Here is a 26,179-nt window from a genome sequence, read left to right as displayed (position 1 = left end):
GCCAGGCTGGACGGTGCTCCCTGGTATCCAGTGTCTCCCAGCACACAGCTATTCCTCTTCCTCACGCTGCTGCTCTTCCACATACATGTCCGCGCACTCAACAGGAAATGCCTTGGTTCCACTTCTACTATCTTTGCCCCTGCAGTGGTGACAGGATGACATGGTGGTGTCATTAGGCTGACAAGAGAGCTGCACAGTGGAGTGAGAAAAACAGTGCAGCAAAACAGAGCAGCAGGTGCTGAGTGCTATGGGCAAGGAGAAGGAGGGCAGCTGAAAGGGGGTAAAGCAGGAGGCAAGGGTGTGGAACAAAAAAGGAAGGAAGAACTTAGAGTGCCACAAGCTCCCTAGAAGCTTGTGTCTCAGTTCAGAACTCCTCCCCAGCCTAAAGGATGGAGGTGGCACAGATGCTGCAGAGGTTAATACGTGGAGCTAGAGCAGTGTTGATGTTGCTTTACTATCTTTAAGGATATTTAAGGAGAAGACCTGCATCACCAAAGAGCATTCTTTGAAAACAGAGGCTTAAATGCCCAACACAAAAATATCTGCAAAATCATCACAGTTACGTATTAAAGCATTTACTAAGCAGACCAAAAAAAACCAAAGGGGGATAAAAAGATAGTAAAGTGTTTTGCTTTCACCTATCTAAGAGAACACTATCAATTTTTTCAACCATTCTGTCATTTGAGTTTATCAAAACAGAAATATTTTATTTAAAAAAAAGTCAAAAATATTTGTTAAATAATTATAATAATTTTTCACTTCTCGTTTAACTACAGAGAAGTCTCTTGCACTGGTGCTTATCAACCTTATGGGAGGAGGAGGATGTTTGTAGTATTTTATGCATTGGTTAGTGTTAGATTTCTGAGGGTCATATTCTGGTTTTGCTCTATATCTGCTTATTCTTTATGCTTATTCACCAAGAATGCACATGGAAGCAATATGGGCAAGTACAGCATGCTGCAGAATACAATATAACAGAAGGGAATCAGTTCACAGTGTCTGTAAACAGAAGCTTAAGTGCATGGTTAGATAACTTAGCTAGTATACATACAGCTCACTGCAGTTTTTCCAGTTTTCATTTCTGTGATGAGTTTTATTATTGGAGAATGTTACAGACATACTCCTGAAAGGAATTTTGTGTTCAAGCACAACCTTCTTTAAAGAATTTTCACAAAGTATAATGTTTATATGCTGTCTGGAAGGGGCTATTTGACCTTCTAATTGTCATTTTCAATAAAAACAATGGAATAGTAGCTGTTATCTTCTCACTCTTGTGTATTATCTGAAGTACATACTCCAGCTTAACTTACTGGAGGTTAGTATCTTGGATACGAATCAAAATGTGATTATTAAGGCATTTTGTTTTTAAAGAGACTTTCATAAAGCCAGTAACATTTTGTAAGGAAGTTTCTTACAGAAATATATATGACTTTAATTTTATATGTAGGATCCACAGGTAACCTCAACTGTTAAAATATTTTTCCTGCTTACTTTACATAAATCAGTAAAATTCTAAGCATGCAGAATACAGAGAAGCTGCCAACATCACAGAATTTGCTTTGCAGAAGTGCCCATGACATGCTCAAACTCCAAGTAATGGGGTAGGGGAAGTAGAAAGGAATCCCTGCTGCTTAATTCAGCTTTCATATTTTGCTCCTAATATGAATCAGGAGACTCACTGTTTTTATGGAATTATATGGATGATTAAAAATCAGGACTAATGGGCAAGAGTCCATGAAGATATAGAGTCTTAGTTAATGCAAGCAAAATATCAGCTCTAAATCACATCCTTCCATGTTTGTATCAACACTTCTGGGATTGATCCTGCCATGTTTTCATAAAAATTTTGTAGAACACAGGGGTTTCAAACATGGGTGTCAGAAGAAATTTTGCTTTTTCAGACACACAGATTGGATTTAAGCTCTACTTTTTCAAGTCAAGGCATATATCCATTCTCAATGCACCTATTAACTTTTCATTTACACTAATAGGAATTCCACTCAGGCAACCAAGAGGAAAAAGTTCCTGAAGAGCTTTCGGATGGGGGAGGGAAGATGCAGATTGCCTTCCATCTTTGCTCTGGGCTCCAGAACAGCACAGAGATGAATTGGGCCCTAAGGCAATGCAAAGAAAGTTTACTCTTCCATTTACTTCCCAAGCCTTCTTGCAGCCTGCCTAAGAAGATCCTGCCAGCTCATCCTCCTTGTAGAAACAGATGATTGGGATCATGGCTGTTCACTGTTCAGAACCACCCTTGCACACCCCTGTGAGGGGATCGGGCCAAAGCATAGTATTTAGAGACAATGACTAGAAGTTAGCTGGTCTCTGTAGGGCAGGAAAGAGAAGAAAGGTATCCTTAAGACTATGTACCTTAAGTACTTCTTTACAGGGAGAAATGTAGCTGTTAAACAAAACAAAAACAAACAAAAAAAAGTGATTTTTTTTTTGGGGGGGGGTGTTGGTTTTTTGTTTGGTGTTCTTTTTTTTTTCCTACTGTTAACATTGCCAGTGGTGTGGTTTTTTCTGAGGAAAAAAATGCGTACGTGTTTCCTCTCCCCTGCTCCTTATAAACTGGAGCAGAATGATCTCAAGATCTGTGTTGTAGATTTCTATCATGAGTTTCTGCCACAAAATTCATGCAGATCTGAAGCCACAGATCTGGGGCAGGGAGGGGGGGCAGATGAAGCTTTGACCTTGTTCTCATCTCTTCATACATAGAAGACATGAATAAGGGTGGTCTGCGCAGGTTTTTTTTTAAGTCAATTGTGTGGGAAGGATGGAAACATTTTACTTGATGTAATATATAGACATGCTCTGGCATGTCTGCACCAACGCTGAAATGAAACAGCTGACAATTTGATGCCTCTAATGGTCCACAGCAAGAAACCACACTAAAAAGGTTATCATTATAACCTGGTTAAAACTGGTACCATATGATCAGAATTCCTAATTTTCAAATCCAAACTGCTGGCGACTGGTCTTCACATTTGCTCGAAAGCCACAATTTTCGCCCTTTCGGAAAGTCACAGCTTCGTGTGTAGTAACGGAGCCAGACAGCTGGGTTCAAGCAACGCGGCAGCCGGAGCCGCCGAGTAAACCGATGGCGCCCCAGGGCAGGCGGCGTCTCCTCACAGCGAAACGGCTTGGAGCCGCCGACGCCCCTAGCCCCAGCGACGCCTCCAGCGGCCTCGCCCTCGGGCCTCGGCAGCCGGCGGCAGCGATCGGGAAGGTGCGAACACCGTGACCGCTGCCTGCCGGCCGCATAGCCCCTGCCCACCCGGCGCCGTGTCCTTCCCCGGGACTCGGCCGGGGGCGCTCCGGTGTCGCCATGCGAGGGCAGCAGCGCCGCGCTTGCCGGGCTGGCGCGGACGGCGGACAAGATGGCGGCTCCCATGGAGCTGAGCTGCTGGGGAGGCGACTGGGGGCTGCCGTCCCTGCACCCGGAGTCTCTAACCGTCATGGTAACGGCTGCCGGCCGCCACCCGCCCCGGGAGGGAAGCAGGGAGGGAGGGAGGGAGGGAGAGACGGCGCCCCGGGACTCGCCTGCCGCCGGCACGGCTGGCCGCGGGACTCTTCCTCCCGGCAGAGGCGGCGCCGCGGGGCGCGCCCGCCCTCGTCGCCGTAGGCCGGGTCTTGTGCCGGGCGAGGGGCCGCCGCTACCGCCGTCCTCGGCCGGGAGTAGGTGGGGGGTGAGGGCGGATGGGCCCGCGGTGGGGCCTGGCGGGGCGGCGCGGCCGCGGCGTCCCGGGCTGCTGCCCTTTCTGAGGGCATCGCGCCTTGCCGGGGGCTGCCTGGCCTCGGCCTTGGCGGCCGGCATTGCCTGGGAGTGCATCAGGGCACTGGCGACCGGCTAGAAGCAACGGTCGTGTTGTGCTTCGCGTCGGTCGTCAGGGCCCGCAGCTGCTTAACACAACTCCTAAAGTGCTGCCTTACACTTCTCTTACACACCGGACTTACTTACCCTCAATCTTTATTGCAGGCTTATGCCAAATTTTCTGGTGCTCCCCTGACAGTGAATACTATAACTAACTCATGGAGAGCTCACAAAGGTACCATGCTTGAGTTCTTTATTCTTTTAAACATAGCCAGGTTATAAATGTGGGTTCCACGTTCTGTGTTCTTCCAGCATTTGGTTTGGTTTTGTGTTCAAGGGTGTAACCTGGCCTGGTGAAGGCTGCCTGCTTTCACCACACATCAATAAATGACTGCAGGATCAAGTGTGATGAATCTGTGGTAATAAAGTAAAGGAAGACAAAGTGCCTCAAAGGACACTTTATTAAAATGGGTATGGGTGAAGCAGCGGGCAATCAACAAAGCAGTGGTGCCAAGGACATACCTGTTCCTGTCAGCAGTCTGAATTGTTGGTATAATGAAAACAAATTCTTAAGCTTTTTGCACCGTGCCTATTTATGATGGTAGTAACTAGACTTGTGTATGGAAATAGCGTTATCTAATTAAAGAATTATACATAATTTAATGGGCTGGTACAGCTGGAAGTGGAATGTGATCCTCAAAGAGTATAAACTTGCACCAGCTGGGATGTTTAGTACTGTGCTGAGATAGAGAGGAAGACTCAGAAAAGGTGACTAACAACCTAGTTACTGGGGAAGTTGAAGATCAGGTATCAGAGAGGACTTCTTTGTGTCAGATACTGCTACGTATTGCTAATGTTTGCTCGGCACTGTCTTGGTGTATTCCAGAGAGGTAAAATCACTGCAGGGTTAAAGTACTCTGTCATTTACACTTACCACATTATCAGTTTAGGTGTTACTATATCCATGCAGAAGTAGTGCCTTTGGCTCTTGCTTTTAAGCTTACTGTTTTCTGTTAGCAGAAAATACCAAGAACTAGCTGGGTGTACTTGCCAAATACTTAATAGCCAGAACACATAACATCCGTTAAGAAAAAGATCCAAATAGTAAGTGTTGCTGATAATTGTTGCTTTAACAGTATTTAGCAGCACAGCCATGTGGCAGTTACGTTGTGAATGTGCTATAAGATAAGCCCTGTTACAGAGATTTTACAACCTACAGTCTTTGATCCTGCAATCTGATGAGTAACGTCTGGCCAGTAGGCTTCTGGCAGAAGGGGAGTACTTGGTTCATGGTTATGCAGTGGTAGCGTGGGCAGTGGTTCTAGCAAGGCTAGAGTACTGTGTGCAGTTCTGGTGTCCCCAGCATAAGAAGGACATGGAGCTCTTGGAGCAAGTCCAGAGGAGGGCCACGAGGATGATAAGAGGGCTGGAGCACCTCCCGTATGAAGACAGGCTGAGAGAGTTGGGGCTGTTCAGCCTGGAGAAGAGGAGGCTGCGTGGAGACCTCATAGCAGCCTTCCAGTATCTGAAGGGGGCCTACAAGGATGCTGGGGAGGGACTCTTCATGAGGGACTGTAGCCATAGGATAACGGGTAATGGATTCAAACTTAAACCGAGGAGATTCAGGTTAGATATAAGGAAGAAGTTCTTTACTGTGAGGGTGGTGAGGCACTGGAACAGGTTGCCCAAAGAAGTGGTAAATGCTCCATCCCTGGCAGTGTTCAAGGCCAGGTTGGATGGGGTTTTAGGTGATATGGTCTAGTGTGATTTGACCCTGCCCATTGCAGGGAGGTTGGAACTAGATGATCTTAAGATCCTTTCCAATCCAAACCATACTATGATTCTATAATTTAGAGAGGAATGGCGGGGAAAAATAGGAGTAGAAGGAAGGAGAGGCCCGAAGGTGAGTGAGTTGAGAGCGCAGTTGGACTGGATTAGAATTTTTATCTTAAGATGAACATCTGAAATCCAGACAAGTAGCCTGGTTCTCAAAGTATCAGTGATTTATCAGAAGACATTGGTTTCAGTCTGATTTGACATGGGCTCTTTCTTAAGTGTTGTTATTAATGAAGGCCTTAATGCCCTAAATGTATTTGTGACCTTGGCAGAACTCCCCTACTAGGTAAAGCTTAGTTTATGCTTACATGTTAGTAAGATCAGAACATGCTATGGAGAAGAGGAAATTAAATGAAGTGACTTGATTGCTTTCTAATTAAGTTAGAACTAATACATATAAATTTTTGACTGTATTATTTATGCCTTCTAGGGGATGTGCCAGTCCTCATATCAGAAGACGTTGTTATTTCTCAGCCAGCAAAAATACTAAACTTCTTAAGAAAGCAGGTAGGTCTCTTCCAAAAGGTTTGTTCTCTTTGCCTCATAGTGGCTCTTCATGTCCCCCATATACAATGATACAGGCTTCTGAAAACTTGGAACTCAGTTCAGACCCAGAGCTTTCCTGTTACTCATACATGCATGAGAATTGCAAAATGGTGGATTGTTGTTTGAAAGTTTGATGGTTAGTTATGTGAAAGATATAAAAATAGGCACAAGAAAAATATTCATTGAAAAGGACAACAAATTTGCCTTAATTGAACAGTTTCTCACTGAGCACCCTGCTCCTAATTATAACGCTTTTAACATCATTACGACTTTGCAGACTTAGGATATCACAGTTTAGGAAGTGTGGTCTTAACTGCTTAAATGGATAATCATCTGTGAGTGCTCTTTTTTTTAAAGGATAATACGGCGTTGGTTTTAATCTACATAGTTTTTCTATAGCCTGTAGTGTAAAAATGTCTGCAAGCATTTCTTGATGCACATCATGTTCTCGCGTACTCAACTCTTGCTTGCCTTTTGCAGATCTCTTCATGTTTTATTCACAAAGAATAAAGCTATGATTTCTTCTTTGACAGAGTATAAAGATGTCTAGTAAAGCATTGCATCATCTTTTATTTCTAAGATCGTCTTCCAGCTCACTATTCTGCTTTTATATTAGAAATTCAGTTCCTGCCTAGTCAAGATTTAAAGTGAAACTTTAAATCTTTGGGTAGAAAAGCAGAATTTGAAACCTGCCTATCTGAGGTGGGATTTTAGACAGTTGTTTTAAAATTCAGAAGTTTCATAGTAATTTGAATACCAAAGATTCATTAATGTTAGGAAAAATCCCCTCCTTGACTTAAAGGTTAAGAATAATATGCTGGCATTTCAGATATCTAAGGGCCAGCACTGACCATTTGTTGCTAAATTGACTAAGTGCATCTCCCCCTAAAAAACCTTACCAACTCTTTAAATATACCTTAAGAGGATCCAGTGTCAGAATTAAAAGCTCCATCAGCTGCAGCTGCATTAATTTAGCTGTGCATTTGGTCTCTTATATTGTTAGCATCCAATTTCTCAACTTTTAAAATGGTAATTAAAAGCAAAAGATGAGAATACATGCCTTTTTTATGCTTACTCCAGCTTAAGTGCCAGATGCTTCTTCAAAAATAAAGATGAGGACTTTCCAGAGATTTGCTACATCCCTAAGTACTGAAAAAATGCCTCTGTATCACTGGACAGTTGCTTGGAAAGCAGTGGGAAGGAGGCATAAGAGTTATTTTGGGAATAGGAGGGCCCAAAAATCTAAGAATGGGGATGCAGAAAAGGGAGATGCAAGGAAGTTTGACATAGCTGGCCTGAAGAAGAAAGGAAATTCTAGTGAGTGCATGATTTTTGTCCTGAAAAATGTTGTTATATTTGCTGACTTGATACCTGTTAAGTTTAAAACAACTTCGGGTTGCACTGTTCATCTTTTTGGAAAGTTCCCTGTAACACTCTTTGTAGTATATAATTTGTATTTATTTTTATTTTCCTTTTTGTTTTTAGAAATACAATGCTGATTACAAATTGTCTGCAAAGCAAGGGGCTGATACATTAGCATATATTGCACTACTTGAAGAGAAGCTGCTTCCTGCTCTGGTAAGTATTGATAAATACTTTAATGGTCAGAATTTTTGGAAGTGAATGCTACAGGAAGTGCCCGCTGTGAGAGACATTGAAGTCTCTCAGCTAAAGTCCCTGTTTAGAATTAGTGCAATTTTGGAAATACTGCCTAGCAACTTCTGTAAAGGAAAGAAGAGTGTATTTCATGGAAGCATAGAATGGTTTGGGTTGGAAAGAACCTTAAAGACCATCTAGTTCCTACCCTCCTGCCACAGGCAGGGATGCCTTACACTAGACCGGGTTGCTTAAGGCCTGTCAAACACTGCTCCTTGGGCAGCCTGTTCCAGTGCCTCACTGCTCTCTGTCGTGGTTTAAGCCCAACCGATAACTTAGAACCACGCAGTCGCTCGCTTGCTTCCCCCTCTTCTTCCCTTACCCCTGCTCCCAGAGGGATGGGGACGAGAATTGAAAGAATGTAAATCCCATGGGTTGAGATAAGAACAGTCCAGTAACTAAGGTATAATACAAACCCACTACTACTACCACCAGTAATAATAATGATAAGGGAAGTAACAAGGGGAGAGAATATGAAGGTAAAAGAGGAAAAGGAAAAGAAAACAATAAACACAAGTGGTGCACAGTACAACTGCTCACCTCCCGCCGACCGACACCCAGCCCGACCCCAGCAGCAACCCCAGCAGCCTCCCGGGTGACTCCCCCCAGTTTCTGTACTGGGCATGACGTGCTGTGGTATGGAATACCCCTTTGGCCAGTTTGGGTCAGGTGTCCTGTCTCTGCTCCCTCCTGGCTTGTTACACCCCTCCTCACTGGCAGAGCATGAGAAACTGAAAAGTCCTTTATTGGAGCAAGCGCTCCTGAGCAACAGCTAAACCATCAGTGTGTTATCAGCGTTGTTCTCAGATTAAAGCTGAAAACACAACGCTGCACCAGCTACTAAGGAGGAGAAAAATAACTCTTACAGCTGAACCCAGTACACCGTCACAGTAAAGAACTTCTTCCTTACACCTAACCTGAATCTCCTCGTTTTAAGTTTGAACCCATTACCCCTTGTGCTATGGCTACAGTCCTTAATGAAGAGTCCCTCCCCAACATCCTTATAGGCCCCCCTCAGACCCTGGAAGGCTGTTATGAGGTCTCCATGCAGCTTCTCTTCTCCTGGCTGAACAGCCCCGATTTTCTCAACCTGTCTTCATACAGGATGTGGTCCAGCGCCCTGATCATCCTTGTGGCCCTCCTCTGGACTTGCTCCAACAGCTCCATGTCCTTCTTATGCTGGGGACACAGAGCTGCACACAGTACTCCCAAGTGGGGTCTCATGAGAGCAGAGTAGAGGGGCAGGATCACCTCCTTTGACCTGCTGGTCCTGCTCCTTTTGATGCAGCACAGTTTACAGTTGGCTTTCTGGGCTGCAAGCGCACACTGCTGAATCATGTTGTCTTGTCAACCAGTATCCCCAAGTCCTTCTCCGCAGGGCTGCTCTGAATCTCTTCTCTGCCCAACCTGTAGCTGTGCCTGGGATTGCCATGACCCAGGTGTAGGACCTTGTACTTGGCTTGGTTAAACTTCATGAGGTTGGCATTGGCCACCTCACAAGCGTGTCAAGGTCCTTCTGGATGGCATCCCTTCCCTCCAGCATATCAACTGAACCACACAGCTTGGTGTCATCAGCAAACTTGCTGAGGGCACATCAGTCCCACTGTCCATGTCGCTGACAAGGATGTTGAACAAGACAGGTCCCAACCCCGATCCCTGAGGAACACCACTCGCTACTGGTCTCCAAATGGACATTGAGCCGCTGACCACAACTGTCTGCGTGCAGCCATCCAGCCAATTCTTTATCCCCGGGGTGATCCATCCATCAGATTTATGTCTCTCCAGTTTAGAGACAAGGATGTTGTGCGGGACAGTGTCAGACGCTTTGCACAGGTCCAGGTAGACGACATCAACTGCTCTGCCCCTGTCCATCAGTTCCATAGCCCCATCATAGAAGGCCACCAAATTGGTCAGGCAGAATTTCCCCTTAGTGAAACCATGTTGGCTGTCACCAACCACATCATTGTTTTCATGCGCCCCAGCATGGTTTCCAGGAGAATCTGCTCCAAGATTTTGCCAGGCACAAAGGTGAGACTGACTGGTCTGTAGCTTCCTGGGTCTTCCATTTTCCCCTTCTTGAAAATGGGGGTTATATTACCCTTCTTCCAGTCATCAGGAACTTCACCTGACTGCCATGATTTTTCAAATATGAAGGACAGTGGCTTAGCCAACTTCATTCGCCAGCTCCTTCAGGACCCACAGATGGATTTCATCAGGTCTCATGGGCTTGTGCATGTTCAGGTTCCGAAGATGATCTCGAATCTGATCCTCTCCTGCAGTGGGATCTTCATTCTCACAGTCCCTGCATCTGCCTTCCAAGACTTGGGTGGTGTGGTCAGAGCACTTGCCGGTGAAGACTGAGTCGAAGTCATTGAGAACCTCAGCCTTCTCCAAATCCAGGATAGCCAGTTCTCCTGTTTCCTTCTGGAGAGGCCCCATCCCTAGACTTTCTTTTGGTGGCAACATACCTATAGAAGCCCTTCCTGTTATCCCTGACATCCCTGGCCAGACTCAACTCTAACAAGGGCTTAGCTTTCCCAACCTGATCCCTAGCTTCCCAGACAATGTCCCTGTTTTCCTCTCAGGCTGCCTGTCCTTGCTTCCACCTTCTGTAAGTTTTTTTCCATCTGAGTTTTCTCAGCAGTTCCTTATCTGTTCATGGAGGCCTCCTTGCCTTCTTGCCCCATTTCCTTTATTGTCAGGATGCAACGCTCCTGAGGTCGGAGCAGGTGATCCTTGAACATCAACCAGCATTCTTGGGCCCCCCTGCCCTCTAAGGCTTTATCCAGTAGGACCCTACTGAGCAGGTTCCTGAAGAGGCTGAAGTCTGCACTCTCGAAGTGCAGGGCAGTGAGATTACTGCATGCCCTTCTCACTGCCCTGGTGATCTCAAACTTCACCGTCTCGTGATCACTGCTACCAAGGCTGCCCTGGAGCATCACATTCCCCACCGGTCCCTCCCTGTTGGTGAGCACAAGGTCAAGCGTGGCACCTCTCCTTGTTGGCTCCTGTATCACTTGCATGAGTATCATGTAGTTCCAGCCCCCCTGCCACAGGCAGGGACACCTTCCACTAGACCAGGTTGCTCCAAGCCCCATGCAGCCTGGCCTTGAACACTGCCAGGGATGGGGCAGCCACAGCTTCTCTGGTCACCCTGTGCCAGTGTCTCACCACCCTCACAGTGAAGATGTTTTTCCAGATATCTAATCTAGGTCTACCCTGTTTCAGCTTGAAGCCGTTCCCCCTTGTCCTGTCTCTACATGCTCTTGTAAAAAGTCCTTCTCCAGATTTCCTGTAGGCCCCTTTAGGTACTGAAAGGCTGCTCTGAGGTCTCCCCGGAGCCTTCTGTTCTCCAGGCTGAACAAGCCCAGCTCTCTCAGCCTGTCTTCATAGCAGAGGTGCTCCAGCCATCGAATCATCTTCATGGCCTCCTCTGGACTTGCTCAAGTATCCTGAAAGCAGCTTATTGTTGTTTCTTTTTCACTTGGCTGGTCTTAAAAAGGTGTGTTATGTCTGATGTGGGGTGCACAACTGTTTAAGCCTTTTGAACAGTTCGTTAGAACTTTTGAGAAATCAAAATAATTTCATTTCTCATTTCTAAATAACACATGGCCACATGCCGTCACCAATTTAGTGTAAGTATATTACAGCTATAAAAATCCCCAGACGTCGGATCTCTTGGATGACTTTGGCTTCAGTTGTACAGGAAGAAATATTCTGACCACATGATACCATAGGCTAGCCTCTTCAGCTGACCTGCGAGGTTGCAAGTCACCATTTATAATGTTTTAAGATTTGTATAAAATTAAAAAATACTATAAAAACTTCAACCTGATCTTGTATGCCTGCAACATTTTTTGTAATATATTTTCTATGTATAGTGTGTGTGCGTGTGAGTGTGGATATGTACACATACATAAACATGAGTGTGTATGTAATTTTATGCATGTGTATATAGGCCTGTAATATCTTCGTTGTTTTTCTTTAGGTGGAAGGTAGCTGTTGTCTTAATTTTATACTCCTACACTTAGAGTATAGTCTTTTATAGAGCCTGATTGCTTTAAATTATAGTAATTCCTGGTGCTCCTGCTTCTGTGACAGAGGTCTTGCACATCAAACTTTTAAGAAATGTCTACTTTTTTTACTCAAATTCCAGTCACATTTTTCCTTGTGTTGATACAGCTGCACACTTTCTGGGTTGATGCTGAAAATTACTGCAGTGTGACAAAACCATGGTTTGCCTCAAGGATTGCCTTCCCACTGAGTTTGTATCTGCCTGGAAAGATGTCCAGGGAAGCGCTGAACAGGATTTTGCTGACAAGGGGAGGGCCTCCACTCTACAGTCTCGCTGAAGTGGAAGCACAAGTATGTGTTGTGTAGTAAAGAATTTGTAAGTTGATGCTGTCAAAGACAAGAACTGAAACAGTCTAGCACACTGTCAAATGATGAATGATGCTATGCATAGTAGCCTTGCTAAACCTAGGGCTCTTAGACAGTTTTGTGTCTTATCAGATATACAGGGATGCCAAGGAGTGCCTAAATCTCCTGTCGAAGAGATTGGGAACATCTCAGTTTTTCTTTGGAGATACGTGAGTGTGTTTTTTTGTTTTGTTTTGTTCTGTTGTTTGTATTTTGGTTTTGAGGGTTTTGTTTCTTTTTAATGACTAATAAAACAGGTACCACATGACTGTGTGAACACAATTTTTTTTTTTGTTTTGGGTTTTTTTAATCTGTCAGAATGTAAAAAGTGCTGCACGGTAGTTTCACATCTCACACTCTGCTTTACAGATAAATCTGAATAAATAAACAGGTCACTAACAAGACATTTGGAGTAAGGCAATGTGGTGTCTCCCTTATCCTGAATTTTTCCAGAGAGGCAGACTACAGCTGCTAAGAAAATGTGGGGTGCTTGATGAGTTAGTGTTGCACTAAGGAATGCTTTTCTAGCCTCTGAATGTCACCTCCTGTGCTTGTATGTAGAAAAACTGCTTTAAGCCTGGGGTGTTACCAGCACCTTCATGGGAGGAGGGTGTATGTCTGGGAACACCCCTCTTTCTGTGGGGCGTCCACAGAGCAGGAAACAGATATTGCCAATGACATAGTGCAAACAGTTCCTAAAAATGATGATCTGTTCCTTTAGCCAGTGAAGTTGGACCACTTTGTGAGAGAGGATCCTGGTCCGCTGGCATACGGTTTGGCTTTTATAGTGCAGAAATGTGATTTAGAGTGGCTTATCAGCGTGACAGCATGACTGGATTTTAATGCTGAAGTTACCGTTTCAGCTTGCCAGCATGTCTCTGGTTCAGAGGTGGTGAAATCAGTAGATCATCTGTACATTTACCAGATTGATTTGAAATCAAAGCATTTAACAGATTTATGTGAAAAGATGGAATGCTGGAAAAGCTGACTCTCTTCTGTCCTAAGTTGTGTTTGACATACACAGAAAACGGTTATGTTGTAGCAGTCTCAATGTCTTAACTTCAGTCACTTTGGTTTTTCGTTTTGTCGCTGTTCTTAGGCCTACCACCTTGGATGCCTTTGTGTTTGGTTTCCTTGCACCAATTTATAAAGTGTGCTTCCCCAGAGTGCATCTACAAGAGCATTTGAAACAGCTTCCCAATCTGTGTCGATTCTGTGATGATATTTTAACTTGCTACTTCAGGTTAACTGCCTCAGGTAAGCTTTGTTTATTTTCCTCTTTTTGTCATCTATAGCCTTGTTTGGATTAGGACTCCAGTATTCCATCCGAGAACCAAGGCAGAATTAGATTTTATGTAGTTTATGCTAGAGCTTCTGTGGGGAGATGAGGTAGAGAGGCTTCTGAAGTTGTGCTATGTCAAGCATTGGTAAAAATGCACATGTATGCTGTGGCTTATGCTTAGTACTCCTGGTTTTCTCACATGGAATGGCTTTTAGACTTAAATTCTTGTTTGCGTAAAAATACTGCATGAACTTTCTCTCCAATGTGGGTTTATTTTTAAGGGTTTAAAAGCTTTTCTAAATACCTTTTCACTCTTCATCTTTCTGCCTTCACTCTCCAGGCCATTCTCCAGCTGGACAGGATACAGCAGATGCTAATCTGCAGAAACTCACACAGCTTGTAAATAAGGAATCCAACTTGATTGAAAAGGTTACGTTTGCTTCAGTCTCTAATTTTCCCGCTTCGTTGTGGTTACTTGTTCACAGATACTCTTGCGTGGCAAATGCAACTGTATGGTGGACATTTTATTTTTACTGCTTCTTTTCTAAATGAGTTACTTTGTGTAGAGAGGCAGGAAGAATTATGTCATTTGAAAATAATAATGAAGCCTTGTACTTCAAAAGTATTTTCATTACAATCAAAAGCATTATCTTGCAAGTGTGCATACGAACAAAAGGGTGTCTTTCTGCAAGTACATTCCAGGAAAGAAATCAAATGTATTGATCAATATCCAGAAATGGCCCTTCAAGTTAAGACCAGTTGCTGGCTCTCCTTGCTCTCAGCTGAACGCTGTAGTCACTAACATACAGTCACTCTTTCTTCTGCTTATTCTACATCCAGCTTTTATTTCGTTATATTCTTTGTCTCTAAGGCTGCGTCACTCAGCACCTATCCAAAGCTATACAACTCATGTGAAAAATACTTGTAAAGAATTAGTCTTCTGATGCAGACAGAACACTTTAACTAGAAGGATAGAAGGCATTTCTTCCCAAAAAAGACCAGAGTAGGAAATAGATCATTAACTATGAACAGCTTCTGTAGCTTTAGGTATGGATTGTATCTACTCTTGAGGTATTGAAGTAGCTGTGGAAGTTTTAAAGACTCCTATCTTGAGGAAGTGGGATGGACTAGACAACCTCTGGAGATCTACCCTGTGCTGTCTTCTGTAATTCTCTTTATTCTGTAGTAACTAGACTCTCTTTGCTACCACATTACACACAGGGCCTTAGATTGATTTCCTATGAAAATGTAAAATCTTTATATTTCAGACATTAATTTTAACATGTCTTTGAAAAGGTCTTATCACAAGTACTTTATTAAATACTTTTTGAAATCAGTAACTAATCTAAATTCACCCAGCGCCTCCAGAACATTTCTAATTTGAAAAAGATTTGTTCTTGCAAGGTGCTGAACATGCCAAATCATCCATTGATATTACCAGTTTGACTTTTGATCAGCTTGCTTTTTTTTTTTTCAAATGCTGCTGCATTTGGCTATTGTACAAAATTGAAATTTTGCTCTCTTAGAAGAAGTTAGCAGTGTTGCTTTCTTCAGTAATGCTGACAAAATTATTTGAGCAGAAGCAACCTATTTGCCCTTTGGGTTTGATGCGCCATATGCTTGTGGAATGAATAGTTGCTTTAACACAAGCATATCTTTGGGAGTGGAAAGGAAGCAAGGTGTCAGTTTTAGCTGGGCCTGGAGTAATGGGAAAAAAATACCCCAAACCAGCATTAATGATAGCAGCGCTGACAAACAGGCAATTGTATAATCTGTATTCTACTGTTTGCCAGATCCGGCTCTCATTATTTCTCTGCAGATGGACGACAACCTTCGTAAGAGTCCCCAGCATCCTCCTCGAAAGCTGAAGACGCTCAAGCTTGCTGCAGGTGGAGAAGAAAGCAGTCTATTGAACCGTTTGTCACCTTGACAACTTTTGTTGCTCATACACCTGTGTTTGCCTTCAACTCTTCTGAGCGCCACAGTAAATTTTTTCACATGAATGTCATTTCGTAAGGGAAGAATCTGCTTATGGGTACAGTAGCTGGGAAGAAATAGAGCTTTACAATCTCCTATCTACCTGCTCTTTTAAGAAATTGCATAGTTCAGGCTGACCACACACTAAGCTGAGGCTAAAGTAAACAAGAGGCTTATTCTTGCAGATGTTAAAGTGGTTTTGTACAGCATATTTTTGCCTTTAGCCTAGCAGAAATGTTGACCCAAAGTTTAAATTCCACTTGCAGAATGTTCACCATTATTTTATTTTGTGGCTTTTGATTTTACTGTAATCATGTTACTATATGTGAATGGATATACTCTTGTATCTGTCTGAGAATTACAAAGTCCAGTTGCAAAATCATTGAAAAAACTGGGGGGGGGGGGGGGGGGAAATGTTGCTCTTTGTGGCAGCCAAGAAATGAAAAGCAATGGGAGGAAGTTAAATATTTTTATTGTACATTCGTGAACACTTCTGTGTTTTAAGGTTGGTTGTATTTTTGAAAACATTATCATGTTGTACTTTGAGGGGGATTGTTGGAAAGTGCGTGCAATGTGGGAGTACAGTGATGTACAGTACGAACATTTCACAAGTACCTGGTATTAGTCCTGAGTGAAACAGGCTTAGCCTGTGCACAAGGTAATGCCGAATGCTGCAGAACTGTTAAGTGAGAATTAGAGAGGACCAGTATTGAGATGGAGAGATTTGATTTTGTCCTGTCAGGATAAGAGACTTGACTAGCAAACACGCTGTGGCTCTGGATTGAAAGGGACTGATTAGGGCTTTATGAGAAAGTTGATGTAGGCTTTTAAGTTTATCACAAATGCCTCATATTAGTTTTGTCTTAATTTTTATAAGCACTACAGTTCATTCAAAAACTAGAATAAAAAACATCTAAATTTTTTGTTGTTTGACAGTCTAGTTCAGAGTTCTTTTATCTCTGCAAACTGTAATACATTGCAGTGCATAGATCTTCTGTTCTAATTAAGGGACTTATGTCTCATTACATATTCTCTTAGCAGCAGCCTTGCCAGTTCTAGAGACCCAAGCAATTCCTTTACAAGGGAGATGCTGTCATTCTCTACTGGCAACGTGCTGGCAGATGCTTCATGAGTGGGTGAAGTATCTGCCAGATACGAATTAATCAAGGAGATCGGCCAAAATGGCAGTTCTGGGGATACAGAATTCCCATATCTGTATGTATGGGATGACTGGTTTTTTTTCCTTTTTTCAGGTCAAATCGAAATAGTCTTTAAGCTTCCCTTCAGCTACTAGTCATGTTTGAGATATATAGATAAATTATTTCCTATTTATATAGACAAGACTGTAGATTGTGTACATACTGTACTTTCAGACTTGATATGTAAGGAATGTAATATCTTTAACATTTCTTAATTATAATTGATATGTTGGGTTTCTAAAGAGCACTTTAAAATAATGTTTCTGCTCCATGCTCTTACTGGAGTATTTGTTTCAGTGATTTGAAATTAATCTAGCTCATACTCATGACAGTTGTATAAACCAACAGTCCACTACATCTGAAAGTAAGTCAGACTTTTAGAATTTTTACTGCTTGTATCTTGACAAGGTTTAAATGCGATCAAGTCACAAGGCTTTTCAAAATCTTTTAATTTCTAAACATGGCTACAGAAAACATGCCTTAGTTTGTTGCTTTTGTGAATACGTACACTCAGTCTCTAAAATCTCTTTGTAGAAAGGTCATTGTTCCAGAATTAAAATTTTGGATTTTTTGTGGAGTTTCGGTAGTGGTTTTTATGGAAATGGTGTCAGGGTTTTGGAACACTTTTCTTTTTCCTTATGAAAAGGTTTATTAAATTTTAATCACAGCTTTTCAGTAGCAATCTTTTCTTTCAACAGCTGCTTGGGGGGGGGGGGGGGGGTTGTGTGGGGAAGCACAGGTTTTGTAATCTTTCCATTGTCCTGCTGCTACCAGGGCAGCTGATGGGCCTCCTCTTCCCTGCCCTCCTCCCGGAAGGTGATGATGTCTGGGAACAGGTTATTACCTCTAGAGCAACTCCAGCCTGCCATGCTTTCCCAATGGAGGTGACTGCCAACTGTAAGTGGGCTCAACTGCTCCAGAGGTTGCAAATTTAACACACCTATGCCCAGGCAAACTTGCAGTGGAAGTGTGTGTAGGGCTAATCTGTGTCTTTCTGTCAGCTGGCTGTAGGAACATGTCTATTCCAGAAGAAATACGATGAAAAATGTTACGAATGAATTGCTGCAAATATGGTATATTTAGCATTTCCAAGTCAGCTTTAAAATGTCTTTTCCCCTTCTAAAAACATTGTTGCATTAGGCTTTTATAAACACTTCAACATTGCGAAATCACATCACTTTTGCTAATGCAGCTTAAACTCCATCAAGAAAAACACCCAGTTGTATTTGATTCCTGGTTAAAATGGTTTCCAGACTCACTTGAGTAGCTTTCTTCTCTCTCTTGGTATTATTCTTGGCATTGCAGTAGGAACCATTCACAGTGCTGGGTATTCTTCATACAGAAAGGTGGACCAGCTTTTTACAGTGGCCTGGCAAACTATGCTGTGGCTCAAATCTGGCTGGGTGCGCTGTTGGCAACAAGTTGTCCAATCCCTAACACGCTTAAAGACTCTGTTGACTAACAAGACACTGCATTAAAAAAATGTACTGTTTCACAGTACAAATGTCCAGTTTCACAGATCCTTTCAGTCTGTTGTTAGTGGTTAGCCTGATTCAGCTAAAGGCTCCATAATCCTGCTTAGTGCTAACCAGAGCCAGTGAGTTGATGGATTTTGGTTTGCTTGCTAGAGCACTGATTCAGGATCAGGCTGTTCAGCATGGCACGTGGTATTAAAGAGCCGCACAGAGGGTTAAACTGGTCAAATCCCAAAGCACACAGCCCAGAGCTTTCCACTTGCTCAGCCTTAACTGTGCCAGTGGAAAAGCCACTCCCCTCCACGTGGCTGCCTCAGGCATTTTAGCCACCGTGGGTGCTCTGGCCCATGTTGTTGGGAGCTGCCAGGCGTGTGATTGCTGAGCAGCAGCTTGAAGCAGCTTCAGTGCATTAAGCACTTGCCCCCAAAGTGGGTTAGAGAGCACCCATGGGGCAGCTTTGCCTACAGAGCTTGGGAGTAAGAAGCTGGGGAAGTGGCTGAGCATGGGCAGGTTTCTGGGTGAGAGGCTGTTGTCCCAGCTCAGCCGCTTGGCAGGCATATGCCCACGTGCTGTCTGGCGTATAGGCCTCCTGTTAGCACTGACGTTCTGCGTCTGTGGGAGACCCAGCCATTCAGGGATGATGATGATGATGTGGGGCTTGATGTTCTGGTAGCACCTCGTGCCCTGGATCTGGGCAGCAGAGCAGAAGCCAAGCTCCCCTGTCCAGGTCTACTCCTTGCACTGGGGAAGCCTGCCCAGCAAGGGGAGGGCCAGGGGCAGCCTGTTACGGAGCAGAGCTCCATATCAGAGGTAGCTGCTGGGAAGGCAGGTGAGGCTTTGTACCGCCTCAGGGATGTGTTAAAGCAAAGAAGGAAAGAAGGAGGTCCAGGAGGTATTCCCTGTACCACACTGGTTTACTGTTTATGCCCGGACTAAAGCTCTCAGGAACAGATCCCAGGTGCCACATGAAATCAGATCAGGTTGGAATCAGAAGCTGGGAAGGAAAAGGAAAGAAAAGATTAGCAAGGGAAAGGCATCAGGGGCATCTGCTTTCACCGTCACTGACCTGTTGCCTGAGAGACTTATCAGTATCACAGTACTTGGGACCGTGAAAGACTTCCTCACTAAGTGTGATGGACTGCTCTTGTGGGCAAAAGGTGGGGAAAATCCAATGACTTGCTGCAGGTTTTATAAAGAAAAAACAAACAAAAAAAGGAAAATTACTTGTAATCTGCTAGGCCAGTGTGGCCTAGTGCAAGATTGAGCAAGCAAGATTTACTGAGTTTCATTAAAAGCTAAGCTGAGACCAGCAATTAGTGGAGGACAGCTTTAGTTCCACGGCAAGTAAGGTCTTGCAGTAAATCAGCCTATGGCACAAAATGTTCCTAAGCATTGTTCATCTCCCTTTTGCTCATTCCCTCATTAAAACTGCGTGGGGTATTTTTCATCATGAACGTCAATGTTCCAATTTTTTCCAATGTTGAAGTATTGCATGCGTGGTCTGTTGGTGATTTACTGTTATCAAGATACAGAATGTATCTGGTCCTTCAGTTTACTAAGAGTTCAGAGAAATTGCATGCCTTGGGTATCAAGTGGCTCATTAAGTAGAAGCAGTCCCTGTGTGAGCAATTCAGTACTCAGCTCAAATTTGCCAAGCCATTTTGACAAGGGTGGCCAGGCAGCCTGCCGGTTCATACAAACACTTCAAGGGTTTTGTTTCCAAGAGTGTAGAGGTGAAAGAGGGACAAGGAAGTGCGAGTTTCTGCAAAGCTACAACTTACCAAAAGCATCCCGGTGGAGGGGGGAGTCCAGCTCCACTCACATTGTCATTTGCTACAGTGAATGATCATTTATCAGTCTCTACCAGCCAGTTTACTGTTGGCACAACAGCAGCTGTGCAGGTGGTAACAGTCATGTTGGGAGCTGTCCTCGACTGGAGGAATGGGCTGTTGTCCTTACTGTGCAGCAAACAGGGTCCTTGTGTCTGCCCTCTTAACCTTGGTGCACCACTCTCGTTTGACGTCTGTGTGGCTGTTATCACCTACCCATGCTCTTGTCTAGTTTTGGCACTTGCAATTATTCTTATTTAGGTAATTATTTCAAACAAATGTGGCTGATTTTCTTTTCCCTATGCATTTTAGTTGTTTTTATTTTAAATCTTAAGTCTCCTTCTCCAACCTTTTTCCATTCTTGCAGACAGTTATTTCAACTTACATTTAACTTTCACTTGAATGTCATAGCATTAGAGAGTCAGATGCTGAAGGAAAAGTTTTTAGGTTTTCATATGGGCTCCAGCTATATGTTGTCTTGGTGTTCTGAGAATTATTAAAAGCACACACACAAAAAAAAAGAAAAACAATTTTTTCTTCTCACTGTTAAAAGGCAAGACCAATATTTGGTTAAACTGGGCTGCGTACGTTCAGGTCAGGACTTCCCAGTGAGTTTTGCTCTTAGTTGTGGCCACAGTGAGAAACATCTCAAGAAATTCCTTCCATGGGGAAGAGGAAGGGCTGCAGCACCTCCGTGGCCGGTGACATGTTCTGCTGAAACTGTTGCTGTTGGAAATGCAAATTTTTGAAAACTATATGTTTTACAAAAAAATGTACTGTTTTATATAGGAAAGATTGCTCATACCCACATAGGAATCTGGGGGGAGAAAGGAGGTGGAAGGGGACTGATGGATACAGAACAGGCACAAATTTGCCTGGAATAGCTGATTCCCCCTCCCTGATTACGTGGGAGAGGGATTTCAGCTCTCTCTGAATGAAAGAAAGTGAGAACTCATTTTGGCTGCTCCACAGACCTAGTCAAGTGTCTGAGCCAGTGGATTAGTAGTTTTTCTGCAGTGGGCAGAGATACCTTATTTTTCACAAAAATCCTTGAGAGGTCCTCTTTCCTCAGCGCAGGATATGAAAAACTCAGAAATCCCTCTGACTTCCACAGGATAAGAAAGCAGTTTCCCATCTGTTCTATTTGCCTCCTTATTTCAGCTGAGCCAGGTACCTGTCTCCACGGAGGGAAGACTAAGTGTTGAAGTGCTGTTGGCAGTTGGTGGCACCCAATGTAGAGAACATAGCAACGGAGTGACATGCTCAGAAGGACTGAAGCAGGCAAGATGCTTAATGTTTTTCTGCTGAACTATGTTTTGTGGGAGTCACGGTGCCCGCTAGATGCCACCTCCAGCAATGGGCAGTTCTTGAGAGCAATCTCCAAGAGCTTCGTGCTGTTTGCAGTCCTGGCCAGTAGGCATCAAATGCTACCACAGAGTCCAGGGAGAACAAGGTCAGCTGGGATTACAGTCCCCCAGTGAAAGACATCGGAAAGAGTAGGGCATTACCCTCATTACTCCTAATATTGCCATCTCAGCTTTCTCTCAGGCCAGCTTTCGGTCACCTGGCATAGAAGGCCGCTGGCATGTCTTGACACCGGCATGGTGCCAGTTTGCTCTCCTGAAGTCTCACCAGTCTGCAGAAGACCGAACCTAAATCTGCCAGCTGCCCATGCAATTGCTTATCGGCTTTGGTTTGGGAAGTTCCATCACCTGTGAGGATGCTCCCATCACTGCTTTTACAGCTTTTGTCCTGGGATTTAATGACCAGTTGGCAATAGGACAGTAGGCAAAAACAGATGCCCTGTCTTTTTCTTTAGGCATCAGAAATTCACCCATAGCCATGACATGTGCTGACTCTGAACCAAGCCTGATGCAGAACTGAAATGAGAGAAACTGGGATATCAGTGACAGAAAAATGGGGGCCTCTTTTAGTGACTATGTAGTTGACAAAGGAAAACAGTTGAAGAAGAGTCCATGGCGATTTTAGGGCCTTTTATTTAAGGGTCAGTGTAGACTTTGTTAGGAGGTTTTGCCAACTTTTTTTATTGTTTTCCCTTTTATCAAGATGGTATCAGCCCTCTGCACTGACTATTACCAATGCTTGTTAGCTGGGTTTCTGAGTAGGCCAGATTCCTGGAAGAAGGCTCCTAGATGTTGGCTGACTCATAGGGTTGCAGGAGAGGTGGGTGTTCCTGAGACATAGGAGAGGCTGCTTTCCAGAGCTTGGTTAAAGCACACACCAAGTTTATACAGTGATTTGTAGGTGGAAAACCTTTGCAAAGTATGAGTTTGCTGTTTTATGTGGCAAAGGAAGATTTCCTTACCTCCTCCACAGTAAGGGCACATGTAGAAAAGTCCTGCCCGCATCTGTATAAGACTGCATTTTCCATGCTTAAGTTTCCAACTCACAGTTCTGTCACCCCAAATCTTTGCATGCCTGTTGGTTTCTTGTGCTTGGCAAACTCTGATGTAAAAGAAACATCAGTTTTGAGAGGTGCTTTGTTCACCATCTAAGTAAGAAAATTGTCCTCTGGCACAGAGGGAAGTGTCATGTTTCCTGTATCACAAGAGAAAGCACCTGGAGAAAGCAACATTAAGGGTCAGAATGACATCTTCTCTCTGAGTTGTCAGACTGGATGAAGAGTTTTCCACAGCCTTAGCACCTACATTGTTTCACTCCTCTGCTGCTCTGTTGAAGCATTACTGAAGCTGTGTGTTGCCACAAGGGAGCTGGTACAGAACAAAACCAGACCACATCTCTTCCAAAAAACATTTGAATGGAATAAACTAGGCTATGCTCCTGGAAGTTACCCACAGGATGCAAACCAACTGATTTTCATTAAGCAATTAGCTGCTAGTTCTTAACAACAATAGTGATATCTTTTGCGTTCTCTTTCAGTCAGTTCAGTGTGGTCTGAGGTTTTAATAACTTTCTTGTGTGTTTTCAGTGTTGATAGCACTACCTTCACTGTAGGCTTACCAGATGTCTCCCTGCTGTTTGGTTTGAGATAATTCCTACAAAAGTTTAGATAATTTAACATATGAAGGTGACACACCCTGGAAAGAATTGATAGAGACATTTTTAATCAATACAAATGCATTTAATTTGCCTACTTGTTTGTTCTGATGGCATCTGGGGCAGATATATTAACTTGTTCCCACTTTCTCCTCTCCCATATTTTTACAAAAATCTTTCCTGATGCACTTTTGCAGAAGCCTCTGGTGCTGTCACATGTCAAACATCAACACTGAATAGATAGGATAGCTTGGCCTGGCATAAGCATTTATACCCTTGTGCTCCTCAGGTCTTCACACATTTTCAGCACCTTCCCAATTACTTGGTAGCTGAATTCTGGAAGAAGTTACTGGTAACTTCAGGTACATCACAGGAAGGTACCCACAGTGCCTGGCGGGGTGTTGCCTTTTGGAAGGAGAATAGGATATTTTCCTAGGGTCTCCTTTGCCATATGGATGAGGATACAGTGAACTAAGTATTTTTACAAAGAAATGGATGCACTTTTCTAATTTCAATCCCAGAACAAAATTACACGACTTCTGACATCACTCATCAGGTATATGAGGAAAGTTTATTGAAAGAGGCAATGTTTTTTCTTGTAACTGCAGCTTATGATATTATCCTTACAAAATTGTATGCACTTAGAACTTACCTGCATTGTTTCTAATTGTGTTTTAGTCTCTCCTCACTAATGCACTTGTACAGTGAAGCAAGACAAAGAAGAGTCTTTAGTGCTTAGTTATGTCTATCTAAGCCGAGCTGTAGGCTGGGCAATCATAGAATTATAGAATGGTTTGGGTTGAAAGGGACGTTAAGGATCATTTCATTCCACCTCCGCTGCCACAGGCAGGGACGCCTTCCACTAGACCAGGTTACTCCAAGCCTTGTTCAACCTGGCCTTGAACACTGCCAGAGAGGGGGCAGCCACAACCTCTCTGGGCAACCCGTGCCAGTGTCTCACTACCTTCACTGGGAAGAACTTCTTCCTAAAGTTTCATCTAAATCTCCCCTCTGTCATCTTAAAATAATTCCCCCTTGTCCTGTCCCTTGTAAAAAGTCCCTCTCCAGATTTCTTGTCAGCCCCTTTAGGTACTGGAAGGCTGTTATAAGGTCTCCCTGGAGCCTTCTCTTCCCCAGACTGAACAAGCCCAACTCTCTCAGCCTGTCTCCATACAGGAGAGGTGCTCCCGTCCTATGAAAGGCATGGAACAGCAAAAAGAAAGACATGGAGTAGCAAGCAGCATGTCCACAAAGTCAGAGAATGGATCCTGCATGCTGACCTAGTAGCACGTTCATCACTTACAGACTGTAATCCATGGGTCTGTAATCCCACTGCCTGACTTTTCAAAGGTGTGCTATAGGACCTCATGCTGAAAGTGTATTCTTTTTCAAATACTTTGGCACAAGACAAAGGTATTCAGAGTACTGGAAAGTAGAGTTGAAGTTTTGGTTGATTCCTCAAAAGAGCAATCAGGTAGATATTCTAAAACATGTGTTCTCTGTTTGTTGAACCAACACAGTAATTTATTTACCACAGAAAATTTAATGGTAAGAATTACCTGGGGCTTTTGACAAAATGATTCAGAGAAACAACAGAATTATTTCTTGATAGAAGCATTTATCTTGTTACTTCATAATGATTTAATACTCACCCTTTGAGTTTCTTTGAATAACGTTAGTTGTGATAGAGCATAAGTGAATGTTATTTTCTGCGGTGTCCAAACCTCTTCCTTCATGGAAAACTGAACATAATCGCAACTGTCTTCCTGAGGAGTCAAGCATATGAGGCAGAGCTGTGGGATTTTTTTCTAGTAGGTATTTTAAAGTACTTAGGGCTTTGGAAAGAAGAGGAGAACTTCAGTTGCTGTGGAAGTGCCAAGCCTGACAATGCCTTGTCACAACAACTAGTCTCAGTTCTCGGCAAGGCTTGAGCAGAGTCACTGCAGATTTTTCCAGGAAACAAAATGCTGCCTGTCACAATATGAGCAGTAAATTCATTTCGATTCTGTTCAGATTCCAGAAATCAAGTTCTCAGTCATATTAAAATTCAACACTTACTTAACAAAGATTTACTGCATGTTAATGTCATGTTGTTATGTATGTTTACTGTACATTAACTGTATGTTAATGATCCAGTTATCAGGCCCCATGCTTTGTGTCCTAAAAGTTAACCAGAGTGCCTCAATGTTTCAATACTGACTCAGAAGATAAAACTTCTTTTCTCTTGAATCATTAGCTCTATAAACAACGAGTATTCCATCCATAGGACATTTTACAGCTACTAACACCTGTGGTTTAGTTTAAAAAAATTGCAGTGTAATGGTTGTGTAAGAAAGCCTATTTGCAACTTAAAGGCCATTGCACCATTTCTCTCTAAATTTCAAATTTAAAACTCCATTTGTGGCATGGATGCTCTTAGCTAGTGGTATTTATTTAACATGAAACCTTTTTCTCCAGTACAATACTCCTACAGACTAGTGAAAGAGAACCTATACCTGATATTTAATGACTCGTGGTGATCTCTGAGCAGACCTGTTTGAGCTATTAAATGAGTCACTATACTGATTTTTACAGCAGCATAATGAAGCTCTTTCACATTTCCAGGTATCAAGAGGAAGTTACAAAAATATTTCACTTGCAAGGAAGAGTGTTCTACTCATTAGACCTTTCACTTTGGACAAACAGGAAAGAAAATTTCTAGTTTGTAGAACTGTATGTTCTACTGACTGTTGATCACTGCTGATATACAGATCCTGCTGGACTTGAAAAAATACACCTAGAAATGAAATAGGCTTATAAATCATACAACAAAACAGACCTTCTTGTTGGCTTGCACTTACATGTAGTTGAAGAAGATGGGGTCCTATATTTCCTTATCAATTAGAGCTTTGTAAATCTTGACCAGCATCTCTCTCACACTGTCTTGCACAAAGAAAGTAAGAGCTGTATAAAGTTTAACTATTGTCCAAAAGCAGAAACACCAAAGATACTTTTTCAGTTGCATCAAAGAACCAGTATGAGAATAAAATTACTGAATAACAGAATGCTTTGGATTGGAAGGGACCTTAAAACTCATCCAGTTCCAACCCCTCTGCCATGGGTAGGGACACCTTCCACTAGACCGGGCA

At 43.2% G+C, this 26,179-nt stretch overlaps 1 protein-coding gene across 3 annotated transcripts; it reads left to right on the top strand.

The window, feature by feature from the left end:
- The first annotated feature begins 3,164 nt into the window (after window positions 1-3,164).
- On the top strand, window positions 3,165-17,306 carry MTX3 (metaxin 3). Of its 3 annotated transcripts, XM_030470425.2 has the most exons (9): window positions 3,165-3,461; window positions 3,980-4,049; window positions 6,081-6,157; window positions 7,682-7,774; window positions 12,035-12,217; window positions 12,365-12,441; window positions 13,371-13,528; window positions 13,894-13,982; window positions 15,373-17,306. In XM_030470425.2, the coding sequence occupies exons 1-9, from the start codon at window positions 3,381-3,383 to the stop codon at window positions 15,481-15,483; spliced, it is 939 nt and encodes a 312-aa protein (XP_030326285.1). In that variant the 5' UTR covers window positions 3,165-3,380; the 3' UTR covers window positions 15,484-17,306. The 3 variants fall into 3 exon arrangements, with proteins under 3 accessions (XP_030326285.1, XP_030326286.1, XP_030326287.1); XM_030470426.1 differs by lacking the exon at window positions 13,894-13,982 and having other exon boundaries at window positions 3,327-3,461; window positions 15,347-17,306; XM_030470427.1 differs by lacking the exon at window positions 13,894-13,982 and having other exon boundaries at window positions 3,328-3,461; window positions 15,373-15,483.
- Window positions 17,307-26,179: the final 8,873 nt, after the last annotated feature.

Source organism: Strigops habroptila, chromosome Z (assembly GCF_004027225.2).
Source record: "Strigops habroptila isolate Jane chromosome Z, bStrHab1.2.pri, whole genome shotgun sequence".
Lineage (NCBI taxonomy): Eukaryota > Metazoa > Chordata > Aves > Psittaciformes > Psittacidae > Strigops > Strigops habroptila.
This window is presented reverse-complemented; position numbering and strand designations above follow the sequence as displayed.